This window comes from Phalaenopsis equestris, unplaced genomic scaffold (genome assembly GCF_001263595.1).
Source record: "Phalaenopsis equestris unplaced genomic scaffold, ASM126359v1 Scaffold000800, whole genome shotgun sequence".
Lineage (NCBI taxonomy): Eukaryota > Viridiplantae > Streptophyta > Magnoliopsida > Asparagales > Orchidaceae > Phalaenopsis > Phalaenopsis equestris.
The window spans coordinates 609,328-625,960 of NW_018165240.1; the positions used below are offsets into that span (position 1 = coordinate 609,328).

The window sequence follows — 16,633 nt, forward strand, 5'->3', positions numbered from 1 at the left end:
TGATGGTAGCAGGGACCAGCCGATCACCTCATTTGGCTGACCTCCCAGTTCATCGGCAAACCGCATTTCGTTTGTCAACCGCAGTCCGTCTGTAGACCTTCAGTCCATCAGCTGACCGCAGTCCGTCTTTCAAACTCAATGCATATACCGATTGATACTTTTTGTACTACACTCAAACTATAATGCAAATCTAATATTAAATTAGTACAATAATTGCATTTAGGGAGTTTTCCATAATCATTCCTCATTTCCATAATTATTCAATTAGGCCCCTTTAAATAGGAAAACTTTTTATGTACAGGAGGAGGGAGGTCGTTTTGGCTCTCTTCTTCTCTCGTAACACATATTTCTTATAAATAAAATGGGTATGAGATCTCGGAGAACACCTCCACTTTGCCCCTTTGGGGGCAATCCCCAAGTCAACTCTCTCTCTCTCTCTCTCTCTCTCTCTCTTTCCTACCGCCCATTCCTTGGGTATGAACCACAAGAGAATTTCAGATCCAATACAATGTTTTTAATTTGAGGTAGTTAGGGTTTTGTGAAACAGATATTCAAATGGTGATTGGCGATTTAGAATGGCGGGTAATTGAGTCAAGCTGACTCGTGCGCTGGCTTGGGCTTGGCGTGATAAGTGGATTGTAAGCTGAGTTTAATAAGCTAACAAGCAAAGTTCAAACTAACCCTAACTCGACTCAACTCGTTAGCTTGTGAGTTGGCTTGTTTAAGGAAAAATTAAGATAAAATATTCTCATATATATTATATATATATATATATATATTAAAGTTCAAAATTTTATTTTTAAATTATTAAAAATAATTTAAAATAATATTTTATAGTTTATATATAGTGATTTTTGTTATTTATTTTCTAATTATTCATTCTATTTGTCATTTTTTTTATAAAGTTAGCTTGGATTAATATTGTTTTCCTTCTTTTATAAAAAACTTGTTGGCTCGTAAATCAACTTGTACTTATAGAATGAAGCTCGAGCTTGAGCTCGAACTTTATTAATCAAGCTCGAGCCGAAGGTTTTGAGGAGGGGTTTAGGGGTGAAACTAGGTGTTGAATGCAAATTTTTGTAGAGATATTTTAGACTTTGATACTCTTTGCCATAATCTATAAATATAATAATATTTGATGTATAAAACATTTCAACCACGACCTTAAACAATGGGAAAATTGAGTGAACATTGAATTTATGAGCTGCTGGGAGGAGTTTAGTATATTTGGTAGATGATCAACGAACATAATATGATATGTTAGATCAATTATTAAATAATTTGGGGATGGCCCAAACATTGGGTTGCATTAGATTGAGTGGTTGAAGGTTTGCTAGGTTAGAGGTTTCGAAACATAATTTGTGACTTTTATTCCATCAATGAGGGTTGTGGAGCTTGAGTGAGTTCAGGCTTGGCTCGTGTTCGGCTCGTTCGAAATGCTCGAGTTCGAACTTGGCTCTTGTTCGAAATTGACTCGTGAATAGTGTGTTTGTGTTCGGCTCGGTTTAAATATACCTGTTCGTGTTCGACTCCAATTCGGCTTGAAATTAGTTCGTTGAAATTAATTGAAATAAATAGATGCAGAGTGTTGGATTCGTACCTGGATCAAATCTATGCAAAAACAAGCACATAGCCACACGTGCTGTTATGATTTAAACTTAGATATAAATTTATGTAATATATTTTTATATAAATAATTATATGATTTTTTTTTTTTGTTTTGAGTAAAAACGAGCCGAACACAAGCGAACAAAGAGCTGTTCGTATTCGGCTCATTTATAATTTAAGATTAAAAACACTTGTTCGTGTTCGGCTCGTTTACTTAATGAACGAGTCGAACTCGAGCTACTTAACGAGCTGTTTGCGAACAAAGTGCTTTTTTGACAGCCCTACAATCAATACGAGCCAAACAACGATAATATTGAAGGATTTGAGTGAGTGGGTAGGTTTTTAGAGAAAATAACAAGTTATAACATTTGTAGAATTTAAGGGTGGATTTAAGATTGGCACGGGCTTGTTTGGACACTAAAAAGGCCGGTGACCACACGTTGAGGTTAAACTCCAATGATGTATGATTAGTTGTGCAAATTTGATGAACATATATGACTTTTGCTACATATTAGTGGCACATAAAAAATTTCAAGTGAAAAAAAAATTCAAATAGAAGGGATTTGGAGGGAAAGGATAATGATATTTTGCCATTGACTGATTTTAATGCATCCACCATCTTAGAATACTAGTAGTATCTTCATAGGGTTTAAGGTGAGAATGTGTAGTTGAAGTAGATATCATATGGTGGTAAGCATTGCTATTAGATGGCCAAGTTTATTTTGAGCCATAACTAGTAGACATAGTTGGCTTTGGGAGGAATAAGGAGTCTTGGATGGTGTGGCCCTACTTTTCATGTAACTAATGTACTAAAGTATAATTTTTGTTTCAATATGGATCAATTAATGATAGTTTATTTTGTTATGTTGAAATGATTTGATTTGGATGATTTCAGAAGCAACCATTTTTTTCGTTGAGCAAATCCATGCTCTTGTGTTGTGAGCCATTATTGGGGTAGAAAACAATTATAATGTTTATGTATGATAAAGTCTTTGATTTCAAATAAATTGGCATGAAAAACTTTAAATGATGTTTTTTTTTGTTTTGTTCTTTAATGACTTTAATTATTTCTTGGTATTTAAGTCTAACATCATTGTCGCAACAAAGTATGTCGTCATCTTCTTGTAGTGGGATTCGAAAAAAGGGCAATTGTTTGGCAAGGATTTTTAGTGTTTGGAGCAACTCATTAATAGAGACTTATCAACAAGAAAGAAAATGTGGATCATAAGCGAATAGTGCTCACATTTGGGTGAATTTATCCTATGCATCACGTGATGACAGGGAAGATGCTTCATAAGCCATGAATAGTTCAAATAAGAAGGCGAACATCACATCAATTAAGAGTTTTTCTCATTGAACTTAGATGGAGTGAATTGGGTTGGAAGTCATGAGATCTCCTCATATGATATTAGGGGAAGTTGGTGGGATATGGCGACTAGTGTAGCCAATTAGGTTTTATCTTTAAAGAAAAGATTTAACTCGAGTTTATCATGATGTGTAAATTGTTTGAAGTGAGTTTGAGTTGGTGTTAGCTGATAGAATCGATGAAGTTTAATTAAGGACAGATTTTCCATAGTGCTACAAGACTGAAAAATTGTTTCAACAATGGTATTGTAACCAAAGATCGGTTTGTTGTTTAGTTAGAAAAATACATATAAATGCATATCATAAACCTGCCTTTATTTCATTTTTATTTCATATTTTGGCATTTTATTATGTGTTTTTATGCATGGAAGTCCTTTAAATAGAATTCAAGATGATTTGATAACTTTTATTAGAGCACCTCAGTGTCATTTTTAGCACCTCGTGCCATATTTGAACCATATATCATGTAAGTTCTCGAGACTTTGGAGCCTAGCTGCTATCTACCTAGAGTCTAGGTGCTCAAACAATGCATCATAACACCATATGTGCAGTGCCACAACCCCACCTAAAGATAGGAGGAGTCCAAAATAAAGAGCTAAAAGCCTAGATGCCAAATCAAGCTCCTCAACACCAGAGCTACAACGCTGTCAAAGTTTGCCTAAAGATCAGGAACTCGAGAGTGTGGCATCTCAGATCCAATCCTAGAGTGTCGTGGCACCTAACCCAATGCTTAACCGCCATAATTAAAGCACCACAAAATGATGGCTCTGGAAAAGCAATTGCTCCTTTATAATTTCAAATTCTTTAGAGGGAGTGTCGATTGTGGAAGCGAGTTCTACTTAATGGCAATCACTTGAGTATGTTGGGGAGAGAACTCATTATTAGATGGAGAACTTGGCGAGTCTAGAGAGTGCCTATTGTGAGTGAGTGAGTGAGTGAGTGAGTGAGTCTATTATAAAGGGCGAGAATGTTATTTGCATAGTTTGGTATAGCATGGAAAGGAACTCATTGGAAAGACTTGAAGATTTCTGCAATCATTAGATTCTATTATTCCTTTGTCTGCAATCATTGTAAACGATTTTATCATTTGTGAAATAGATTTGATTGTGTTTATTTATTGTTATATCATGCTAGGCTAAACCTCCTGCTCCTATGGATTTCCAATTTATAAATTAGGTTAATAATTTTACACTTTAACAAGCCTTTGTGAATCACCTACTTCATTTAACAATTAATAATGGTCTTACTATTCTTTAAAACTTAGTGTGAATTTTAGATATCGAAAAAGTTTGTGTAAACAAATGGAAATTCACAACTTCACTTTAGGAATATATACATATTGACTTTAAGACTTTGCAGTCACTAGGGGAAATGTGCTTATTCAATTTTTAAATCCATCTTGAGCATATACATATGGAGTTATGACTTTGAAAATTAGGATTTTTGTTGCTATCAAGAGAGGTCTTAAACCATGTTCCTTCTGATTGATTACTACTTACCTTGTTTAAGCTTATTTCAAGTATTTATTTTATCAACTAAAAATAAAAAAAGATATCCTATTACATTTGAAACTCCATAACAAATTAGAAAACAAAAAAAAAACCTTTTTAAGAGAATAGACTTTTTAGATATACTTAGGATACATGAGCTACTGCCTGTCTTTACTTCGCAAACACCTTAAATTCTGGTGGGAACAATTTCAGACTCAAATCCATTATATCACTTATACTAAACATGCACTTGTGTGAGGCTATATAAAGTCGGGTAGTCCTTAGATATAAAACGCTCTATAGTGTAAGTGAATGAATTTATGGAAGGTAAAAGTCACCATATATTTTGGCATTCACTTTAGAGCCCTTATACATACCCATAAGTCCACTTATGATCAAGTGATAATGAGGGAAAATTAAAAAGTATTGCAATATTTAATCTATTATATTCCTTTAATTTAGATGAGAATTAGGTAACAATGTAAATGTGAATGTTTTATTATGTAGTCTACTGGTTTAAGCTTCATAACAATTCAATCAAATCAAATAAAAAATAACTCGCTATATTCCAATCAAATTTTTTTAGAGCATGAGCCTCATACTTTGAAATGATTGTAGTATAATAATTATTAGTCCCTCATATTTTATATTCACCTTAAAATAATTGTAATTATTTTAGAACTTGGAATAAATAAAATTTAGATTAGTATATCATAACCAAACTTTCTTTTTCTTTAAAAAAAATAGCACTCTCAAAACAATTATTTAAAAAAAAGGGGCATTTATATTCATATCACACAATTCTTATGTATTGACATATCTAACATTTAAACATTCATATTTACATACATACCGTTCAATTCTTTAATAACACGTAAAAAATATAACTATCATTGTCTTTTTAAAGGTGACAAACATTTTTTTAATGCATTGCTTTATGATACCAAGGTATTATAAGTGTAAATATCAAATTTTGGTTGTTAGATATATAAATACATGAGATTTATATGTCATGTAAGTAAGCTTATCTTTAAAAAATTGTCTTACAAAATATTTAAATATATGAATAAATAAAACTTATTTAAAATAAAAATACATGACATTAACCAAAATTTCATAGATTAGTTGATGATGATTTGCCCCAAATAATTTATAGTTGATGATGATTTGCCCCAAATAATTTATGTATATTTACCTTTTGTTCATTTATTTATTCATGATAAAAAAAAAATTACTCATGGCATGACTTTGGTTTTAAATGTAATAAATGAAATGTGAATGGGCCTTTATGATTTTCAACCAAGGGCAATTAGGTAACATCCATATAAAGATGAAGCAAAGCACCTCGATTGTTGACCTAAATGCCCCCTTTCTCTCTATTGCCATCGCCGCTGCTTCCTTCCCCTCTTCTTCTGCGAATCGAGGCCCTCCCCTTTCCATTCTTTTGCCCCTGTAAGTGAACTCTCCCCTCATTCCCATCAAACACCAAAATTACGATCTTTCTGCCCTTCTCCTGATTCAAATTCCCCACCTTTATAAACCCTCCACCCGCCAAAACCTCCGCTCGGTTTCATCTCCTTCTCCTTCTTCAACCAGATCGAATTCTTCTTCTTTTTCTGTTTCCAACGGTCAATTTCTCCCCTCGCTTGCATTCCCCTTCGTAAAGTTGCAATCTTGATGCGTTTTGGATCTCCGCGTCGCCTTGCCCAAAGGTCTGCTCTTCGATTGCACAGCTTTTCGATTGCTGGGATTCTTGTTGCCCGATGATTTGCTTTCTGTGTTCTTATATGATTTCAGCTGTTTCATTCGGTTTCTGTTTTAAATTTTGTTGTTTCTGCAGAGTTTTAAGGTAGAAATTCGTTTATTTGAATTGATGATTAATGGAGAAACATGAACTTGCGCTGGGACAGAACCCTGAATTAGCTCTCGGCCAGAGCCATGGTTTAGCGATCAATCACAGGCATAGACTTGGCCTCACCCACGCACACGATGATGATCTCGGCCTAACTCAGAGCCATGATCACAGCCTTGTTTTAGGGCATCACCATGATAGCAGACTTGTTTTAGGGCACCACCATCACGATTCCCATGAAGAAGACGATGTTCGAGACCATGATTACAGCAGCGAGCTTGCACTTGGTTCAAACCACGTAGCTCATCTTCTCACCACTCATAACCATGAGTTAGTCCTCTCCGACAACCACGAATTAACTCTTGCCGAAACCCATGATCTCTCCGTCGAGCCCAACCTGGAGCAGCTTTCAGTCGATCATGGCCATGAGCTCGCCCTCCAACCCGCTCTCGACATCACCCAATCTCAATTGGTGGTCTCCCCAGTCTTACAGACTCGCATCCTCGTCAACGCCAACCATGAACTTCATGTCGGACAAGAATTCCCTGATGTCAACAGTTGCAGAAGAGCTCTAAGATGCGCAGCCATCGCTTGCCATTTCGAGATCCAGACTGTTAAATCCGACAAAACTCGATTCACCGCAAAGTGCGCCGCAGAGGGATGTCCATGGAGGATTCATGCCGCAAGGCTCCCTGGTGTGCCCACCTTCACCATCAGAACCATCAATGAGAATCACAATTGCGTTGGCATCAACCATCTCGGCCATCAGCAAGCTTCTGTCCAGTGGGTTGCGAGTTCGGTCGAGGAGCGCCTCCGCGAGAATCCGCAGTACAAGCCTAAAGAGATACTGGAAGAGATCCATCGTGTTCATGGAATCACTTTGTCTTACAAACAAGCATGGAGGGGGAAGGAGAGAATCATGTCTGCTGTTCGTGGATCATTCGAGGAAGGCTACCGTCTTCTTCCCGAGTACTGTGAACAGATCAAACGCACAAATCCAGGAAGCATTGCATTGGTCTATGGAAACCAAGAAGATAACTGCTTCAAGCGCCTGTTCATCTCCTACTACGCTTCAATCCATGGTTTTGTGCATGCCTGCCGGCCATTAATCGGCCTCGATAGAACCCTTCTTAAAAGCAAGTATCTTGGGACATTGCTTTTAGCCACTGGATTTGATGGAGATGGTGCTCTCTTCCCTCTTGCTTTCGGTATTGTTGACGAGGAAAGTGATGATAACTGGATCTGGTTCTTGTCTGAGCTTCATTCTCTACTAGAGAACAACACAGAGAACATGCCAAGGCTCACCATTTTGTCAGACAGGCAAAAGGGTATTGTTGAAGGAGTGGATTTCAATTTCCCAACAGCCTTCCATGGCTTCTGTATGCATCATCTTTCGGAGAGCTTCCGAAAAGAGTTCCCTCATCATCCAAACCTTGTCACTCTCTTGTGGGAAGCTGCTCATGTCCTCACTGTGATCGATTTCGAAGCCAAGATACTCGAGATCGAAGAAATCTCTCAGGAAGCCGCTTACTGGATCAGAAGAATCCCTCCGAGGTTGTGGGCGACCGCCTATTTCGATGGAACACGCTATGGGCATCTCACTGCAAACATAGCAGAATCACTCAACAGTTGGCTGTTAGAAGCCTCTGGCCTCCCCATTGTTCAGATGATGGAGTGCATAAGGAGGCAGTTGATGACCTGGTTCAATGAGAGGCGCGAGTTGAGCATGCAGTGGTCCACCATCTTAGTCCCCTCGGCAGAGCGGCGTGTTTCCGACGCTGTCGAACGGGCGCAGGGATACCAAGTTGGACGGGCAAACGAGGCTGAGTTTGAAGTTGTCTCTCCCCATGAGGGAAGCAACATTGTAGACATTCGAAATCGATGTTGTCTCTGTCGTGGATGGCAACTTTATGGCTTGCCTTGCGCTCATGGCGTGGCAGCACTCGTCTTCTGCCGGCAGAATGTCCATAGGTATGCTGAGAGCTGTTTCACCGTCGCCACGTATCGAAAGACATACTCGCAGACCATTCATCCAATTCCTGATAAAAGTTTATGGAGGGAGCAGTTAGAAGCTGAGCAGGATAAGCTGGAGATTGTTATAAACCCGCCGAAGTCCCTCCGGCCACCGGGAAGGCCGCGGAAGAAGAGGGTTCGCGCTGAGGACCGTGGTCGTGTGAAACGAGTTGTGCATTGCAGCAGGTGCAATCAAACTGGCCATTTTAGAACAACTTGCGCTGCGCCTATATGATGAAGTTGGAATTTTTCAAAACAGTCCTGATATTTTTTGTATTTTTATTGCATGAGGGGGCTTCCTTCTTCACTTGATGCTAGAGGTATGTGTTTGAACTTGTAGGGACCATTCTGTCATTTTGATTTTAGAGGTTTGTCACTGCAACTTCAGCTTCATATCAAATATAATTGGGGATATTTGCATATGTAGCATGTAACTCTTATGCATTTACATATCTCACGTGTAAACTTTCATATTTATGGTAATAGTGGGATGGAAATGTGGGTTTAACTTTTAAAATGTGGTAATAAATTAGTGTTTTGTGTGTAAATATGAAAGTTTGGGTGTGAGATATGTAAATACATGAGAATTGTGTGTTATGTAATTGTGTGTTAGAGAATTGTGTGTTATGTATGTATTATTGTAGAGTTTGATTTTATCTTTTTTTGAGTGTATGAAACTTGGTTTTGGACTGATTTTTTTTCTTACTTAATTTGATAAGCTGCTATAATGTTATTAGGCATGGTTGGATTTGGTTAGCATTGATTGAGCTGTTATTAGGTGCATTTGGGTTTTTTCTTGAATTTTTCATTGAGGTACCATTTATTTCTTCATTTTACTTAAATTGCTCAAATTCATTATATCAATATTAGCATTTTTTTAATAGCTTGTGGAATTTAGAGGTGTCTATCCAGCTCTATGTTTGTGAACATTTTTTTATTAAACTCCTTATTGATCTCATATTTTGCGCTTTCGTTGAGCAATAAGTCGAACTTGAACTAGATATTTACCTTGATAATTTTGTGAAAATGATGCAAAATATGATAGTGTATTGAGTGTATATAATCTTTAAGGGCCCGTATGGGGCAGCTTATAGGCGCGGGTGGTGTTTTGAAAACGCCACCGCGTTGTTTGTTTCGTGCGTTCGGGGCGCTTAGTGAAAAATATTGTTCCAATTTCTTTAATAGATGCGGGTGCGGGATCAACCAAGCGGCCCGCGTCTTGAATCCTCATCGATTTATTTCATCCCGTGCCCGTCTGTCCGTCTCCTCCCTCACTCGCTTGATGCTCTGGGTAGATCGATTGCTCTTGCACAATGAACAGAGATGGCAGCCATAGCTCGCACATTTGCATTGACTGCTTTCAGCCCTCTGAAGCCATTAACGGAAGCCCCGAAGCTCTCAGCTTTCTCTTCTTCTTCTCAATCTTTTATGGACCAAAACTCACTCACGTGCGCTTAATGGCGGTTTTAGTACTTCTTCTATCTCAACTTTGGATCAAAAAGATGAGAACTTTGGGCTTTTGTAATGTTACAGGTATCTCAAATCTTCGTTTTTTAGCTGGTTGTGGGGAATAAATAGGGTTCTAATGGCGATTTTTGTCACATTTTTTCTGCCTTTTCTGCATTAAGTGATTGCTTTGTAAAAAGAGTTATTGTTATTTGCTTGAAAAGATTGGAAGTTCATGTGGGATGTAATGTGTAATGCTGTGTTGTATTCAACTTTACATGTTCTGTTCTGTTTTCACTCCTTGGTATAGGTTGTGCAATAGCAGTTTCTCATTTCATTATGGAATTTTTTTAAAAAAAAAAAATCTGAAGTCTGTTGCTTTGCATCACTTATTTTGTTCTTGTTTTTGTTTTTTTTTTCTAAATTAAGATTTCAGCATAGATTTATAGTTTGCACTTTGCAAAGGAGTTGGCATAAAAAGGCAAATTCTTTCGTTTGGATGATCCAAAGTATTACATACCACCAATTCTTATCTAGCACCTAAATTTTATTTTTTACATTTTTACCGGCCAAATCATTTATATCACTTAAAAAATATCACTATTTAACTTTTAAAAAGTGAAATACATCTATTGATTATGTTGTGGAGAGGTTGTGGCGTAAAAAATGAAGTTTTAGTACTTAGGAGGAACTGGGTGTGTCGAAGATGAGATACAAAGAGAATAATTTTGTGCGACTAATGGATTAATTTAATTATTTTTCTTTTTTTTAGTAATCTTGGTACTCTCTCTTAAGTGAGGTATATATCTTTTTTTTTTTTTTTGTACTGTTAAGAAGTGGTTATTTGCTTCTAAAATATTTAATTTATAGTTATGACAGTTCTGTTGTAAACAACATTGTTGCACAGGAGCAGAATGATCATTTCTCCAGAAACAACTGCAAATCAGTTGTTCTCCAAGCGCACAAATCGAACAGATAGTCAGTTTATTCGGATCGGCTATTGATCAGCATTTTATCTGGATCATCTGTTTATCAACAGATAATCAATAATCTGCAGCTGCCCCAAACGAACCCTAAATGTTGTGCTTGTTTGTTGAAGCTTTAAAATGGATTTTCTTTCTTTCTTTTGATTGATATATTGGCCTTTGCTTGGTTATATTTGCAAACAAATCAAACAAAAATGAGTCAAACACAAACAAGAAATATTGCAGCTTATTTACATTTTGTGATGATTACTTACTGACCAGCCGAAACATTGAGATTTATAAATGAACTACCCAGGTGATTTTTTTGAACTACCGAACCGATATATTTATGCGTGTCATGATCAAACTACTGAGAATTTGATAACAATGAAAACTATGGGTTGGGGTTTTGCCATGTATGTTGATATTTGATTGAGAATTTCAAAAATGAATGAAAGAGGGCGGTTGTTTTGTAAATAGCAAGTTTCAGGTTGTCTGTTATGTAATTGCCCCTTACATTTGTACTCCCTCAATGAAATCTTGATAGAACCCAAACAAAACTGTTGCAATATTTGGTTCAAAATGAGTGCCTTTGCACTAATCTTATGCAGACTATGTTGAGCATGCTCTTTCATTGTTGTGTTCTTCTATATGAGAAAACTGGAAGCCTATATACATTGTTTCAACTCCTTACCCTTTCAATTTCCTTGAAGGCATTTTTACATACATACCACACAATTCATATGTATTTACGAATCTAACATATAAACATTCTTATTTACATTCATATAACCCCAATCTTTGACATCACATAAAAAATATCATCATCATTATCTTCTTAAAAGTAAATACCTCTTTTCATGCATAGGTTTATGGCACTAATGTGTTATGAGCGTCGATATCAGACTTTGGGTGTTAGATATGTAAATACATAAGAAGTATGTGGCATGAATGTAAATTTTTCATTTCCTTTTTGTTCTTAATGGCTTGTTTGTTTGGTTTGGCTTATCCTCTAGGAGAAAATGCTCTATAAATTTACATGCATGCCATGCAACTCTCATATATTTGCATATCTAACCTCTAAATTTTCATATTTATAACGCTTCAGTATCATGAACTTTTACATGAAGAAATATATTTCACTTTTAAAAATTGTAGTTGTGGTATTTTTCATGTGATGTTAAAGATTCGAGTGTTACGTATGAAAATATGAAAATTTAAGTGTTAGATATGTAAATACATAGGAATTGTATGGTATGTATGTAAATGTGCTTTTTATGTGTTGGTAACTGACAAAACAGTCTTCATTTAATGTTCCTGGCACTTTTATTGGTATTATATGGATGTTTGTTGATACAAAGATTTGCACACATATCACTCAATTCCTATATATTTACATATATAACACCTAAGCTTCAAAGAATTGGGTGGTATAAATGTAAAAAAGTTAAGTTTTTGCATTATATATGTAAATACTTTGCTTGTATGTAAATGAGCCTTGTTAATATGTTAATATGTTTCATTGCTGTTTACATTCAAGTAAAACATCTTTATCAGTATACGACAAACATTTGAGAATTTGTCATAGGATATCTAAATCTTGTGGGAAGATTTACATACATGCCACACAATTTCTATGCAGGGGTGTAAACGAGCCGAACACGAGCTGAGCCTGGGCTTGCTCGTGTTCGCTTCGTTTATATTTCGAGCTCAAAAAGTGTGTTTGTGTTCAGCTCGTTTGCTTAACGAGCCAAACACGAGTTGTTCAAACACGAAAACACGAGTTGTTCACGAACAAAGAGTCGTTTTGACAACCCTAATCACATAGTCATAAGATGTTAAGAGTTTGGGGTAATATTTCAAAATTACTGTTTAAATTAAAACATCATTTGAATCTAATTTAATAATTTTAATTCTATTTTCTTAATTAATACTTTTAATTGATTATAAATCTTTGTATCCTTGTAATCAACTAAATTTATATATATATAGAGTTGATGAGCAGTTTTTCGAGTCAAAACGAGTCGAACACAAAATAACAAATATTTGTTCATGTTCAGCTTATTAACTTAGCGAACGGGCTGAACACGAGTTGTTCACGAACAACGGACAGTTTTGACAACCCTATTTCTATGTATTTACATATCTAACACTTACTTTGATGTTTACATTAAGACCACTTTATCTTTGCATGAAAAAGTTATATTTCACTGTTAGAAGGTTAGTGATAGTTATGTGATATGAAAGATTTGAGTGAGATAAATGTAAAAAATCGAAAGTATAGGGTTAGATATGCAAATTCATAAGAATTTTGTGGTGTATAAATGCCCTAATTGGTAGGGTTGATCCTAGGGACAAAAAGACTTGCACTTGGTAGGGTTGATCGCAAAACATGTTTTCTATTTTCTGTGATCTTAAAAATTGAACAAGACCAAATAGCTCGTCTGGTTCAATCATGAATCGATTATCTGGCGGGTTCGATGGATTCAATTGTTAATCGATTCTCAAGCCGGTTTCAAGCAAGTCCAAAACAATCGACACATAATTGACGATTAAATTGGTGAATCATACTCATTTCTTAAGAACCGATTAGTTCTAATATTGATCATCGTCTAATTTTATTCATTTTATTTAGATAGCTCGAAGTAGAATTTCTAAATTGAAAAGAGAAAAATAATTGAAACGTCTTGTCCTAAAATTTAGACTTAAAAATAAATTATCTTCTATTATTATTATTATTATTATTATTATTATTATTTTATTTTTTGTCGATTTCGAATTGATGGGTCAACTCAAACCCGATCTAAAGAACTACATGGTCTAGTATACTAACCATAACTCGATATGAAACTTATTCAGGTCAATTGAAATCAAAATTTTTTGAGTTGATTTCGGGTTAAATTGTTTAGGGTTTTGGGTGTGAGCTGTAATTCATTAGATCGAGAAAAGAAAGTTAATCTCTTCCATCATAAATTTTTTAGTGAAAGAATAAATTCCTCAATAAATTGATATGAAATATCATAATAATAATAATAATAATAATAAATGTGGATGGAATTTTATTTTATTTTCTTTTGCCTTTTGATAATCTTCATTCTTAAAGATTTTCTATTACTCTTGACCTTCATAATAAACCATAAAAATCTTGATTTTATTTCACAAATATATATACCACCCCTAAAGTTTGAAAACCTTATGGCTTCAAAATGAGCTCTTAAACTTAGGAACAAAGTGAGGTTCTAAAGTGGATTCATTATGGTGTTTTCAATATTACTTGTCATTAGCATCTAATAGCTTTAAAAACATACTAAACCTTTTAACTTAACATTGTTTCAATTGAATTGAGCCTCTCAAATCCAACTAAAAGAAGTTTGGGTATGATCATGCATAAGGAAGTTAAATTAAAATTGCCAACTAATAGATGTAAAAAATTGAGTTATTGCTAATTTGAAGTGAGGACATAAAGTTGCTAAGGAATTATCTTGAATTCATTTATGCTTTCTAAATTTGACATGTTCATCATGTTAAATATTCCAAGAAATTTGAAAGGTGGAGAGGAGGGAAGCCTTCTCTCACTTTAATGTAATGAGAGCACAAGTGTCATTTTGTAGCCATAAATTCATGGGAGAAGAGTTCTTCATATATTTTCTATTGATAATAGAACTAACAAGAGGCTTATCATCCACTTGAATAGATTTTAGATCCATAGTAATGAAATATTTTTGATCCACTTAATCTTATCAATAGTTGGGTTCAAAATTCTTTGTGCCCAATTTTAGAGCAATCATATAGACCCAAATATTTAAAATAAAAAGATAAATTTAAACAACCCATAGCTTCAACAACAAATAAACCTTAATATTTGCATCTATCAAGCTATCAAGATAAATAAAAGAAGAATCTGAATATATATATATATATAATATATATAAGACTTATGACATGTCTAAAGAAGCAAAATATTTTGAAGGGTTATTCCTTTAAAATTAGAAACACCACAAAATAAAAGAGAATCATATGTGAATTGCATGATATCATTGAATTGCAATCACAAAAGGATTACACAATAGAAAGGGGAACAAGTTTACATATAGAAGTTTATTTTGGTAGAAGGAATGAGTTAAAATAATAAAACTTATACTTCATCCACAAGTAGAGAAAAGTTTGTTTAGATTGGACTTACAATGTCCCAAAAATATTCAACCCTTGACATGGATGAGGAGGCAAGACTTACAACATGATACTAAGGGACACCATCCTACGCTTAATGTAAATGATAGGGTTATGTGGAACTATTTTTCTTATATGTCAGGAAACTGCTCATTTAAGGAATTATAGCTTAAATCGTTAGGTTAGGAAGCTTAATGACAAATCGTATATCTGATTGATTACTAATGCTTCTACCTCAACCCATATAAATTTTGAAGTCATGTTGTTAAATCTTAATGTCATGCAAATAAACTGCTAATAAGAAAAAAATAGATATAAAATTTTTAATCATATATGCGAGATATCCTAACAAGCATATAAGGATCCTCATACAATTGATAAGCCTAATCTATATGTAGGCACATCTCAAATTTACAACATGATTATGTGTTGACATAGATTTATTGACTTCTTTGATACTTGTAGTCCAATGTGCAAAGCCTATGCTATGATACTATGCCTAACACATGGCCTTTGATGCTTCATCTACTATTTTGGGATATAAATTCAATGAACATTTATTTTATAATTTCATAAAAAATAATTTAAGAAATTTAAAAAGGCTTTGTTTTCTTTTTGAACTTTGGTAAAATATTTACCTTATGAGCCTACATCAATGTCAAAATCATCATAGACAATCACACCCATGAAAATAATAGCTCTTTTTATTACCATAAAGCAACAAAATAGAACATGGACTAAAGTAAAAGGAGTAACCAATAAATATCACAAAAACTCACCCACATAAACCTTTGACCTATAACTAGCTTTATTCATAGCACATTGTAGCTACTCATAGAAACACATTAAATAAATTGGGCCCAAGTTATACAAGCAATGGTAGGTTGGATTTATTGTCGTCTTATTTCATGACATAGCTGGAGCAATGTGGACAATAAGTTGCTTAACATGAAAGCACACTTGAGATCCTAATTAAAGACTCTGGGGTGGTTGTTCAACAGCTAAAGAAACAACTTTGTTGATTATGTGGAGTCTGAGAGGTGGTGTGTCTGGTTGTTAACATTGCAAAGTAATCCAAAAGACATAAGATCCTATGGCAGCTTTGAAGAGCCATCTTGGCAGTTCAATATTTGATCATTTTCATGCCTAAGAGGTTTAAAAGATTTTATTGATGAGTGGATAGATGATGATAAGATCATTAGGGGTATTTTATGGTACCTGTTGATAGGGTTTCCCAACTACCTTCATTTGGTCAACAAGGCTCTCTCTCTCAAATAGGGTTCAAGAGCGCCTATAGAGAAAACTAAGGGTTGTTAGTTGGCTCTCCCTATTGTTGTCGGATGTCAAGTAGAGAGTGGTCTCTAATTGGAGGGCTAGGTGAGGGCTCAAAAAAGGTCAACAAGATAGTCTCAGAGAGGAAAGAAGGGAGAGATAGGGTGGCTTAACATGCAACGTCAATTTAGAGGATTCCCAAGGGCTAAAGTTTCCATTTTTATAAACTCTTGATAAGAGTAACATAGTTGTGAAAATAGGGAATAGGAAGATGGAGTCATCAAGGGGAAAATGAGCCAAAAAGCATAAGAGTCATAGGAATTAGAATAGCCAACCAAAAGAACAAGAATGTTTTGCAAGAAATGATTTTGCCTCTTTGAAAGGCAACAAAAGGTGCCTTTGATGGAGTTTGGGATGATCTTACTTCCAAAGAATTTTACTATGTTGGTGAA

General features: G+C 35.0%; 1 protein-coding gene across 2 annotated transcripts; it reads left to right on the top strand.

Annotated features, from left to right (window-relative positions):
* The first annotated feature begins 5,827 nt into the window (after positions 1-5,827).
* On the top strand, positions 5,828-9,899 carry LOC110031315. 2 transcript variants are annotated; one of them, XR_002294727.1, is made up of 3 exons: positions 5,828-6,175; positions 6,304-8,648; positions 9,514-9,899. XR_002294727.1 is itself a non-coding variant. In XM_020734458.1 (2 exons), exon 2 carries the CDS (start codon positions 6,344-6,346, stop codon positions 8,561-8,563), a length of 2,220 nt encoding a protein of 739 aa, XP_020590117.1. In that variant the 5' UTR covers positions 5,828-6,175; positions 6,304-6,343; the 3' UTR covers positions 8,564-8,890. The 2 variants fall into 2 exon arrangements, 1 of the variants encoding a protein (XP_020590117.1); XM_020734458.1 differs by lacking the exon at positions 9,514-9,899 and having other exon boundaries at positions 6,304-8,890.
* Positions 9,900-16,633: the final 6,734 nt, after the last annotated feature.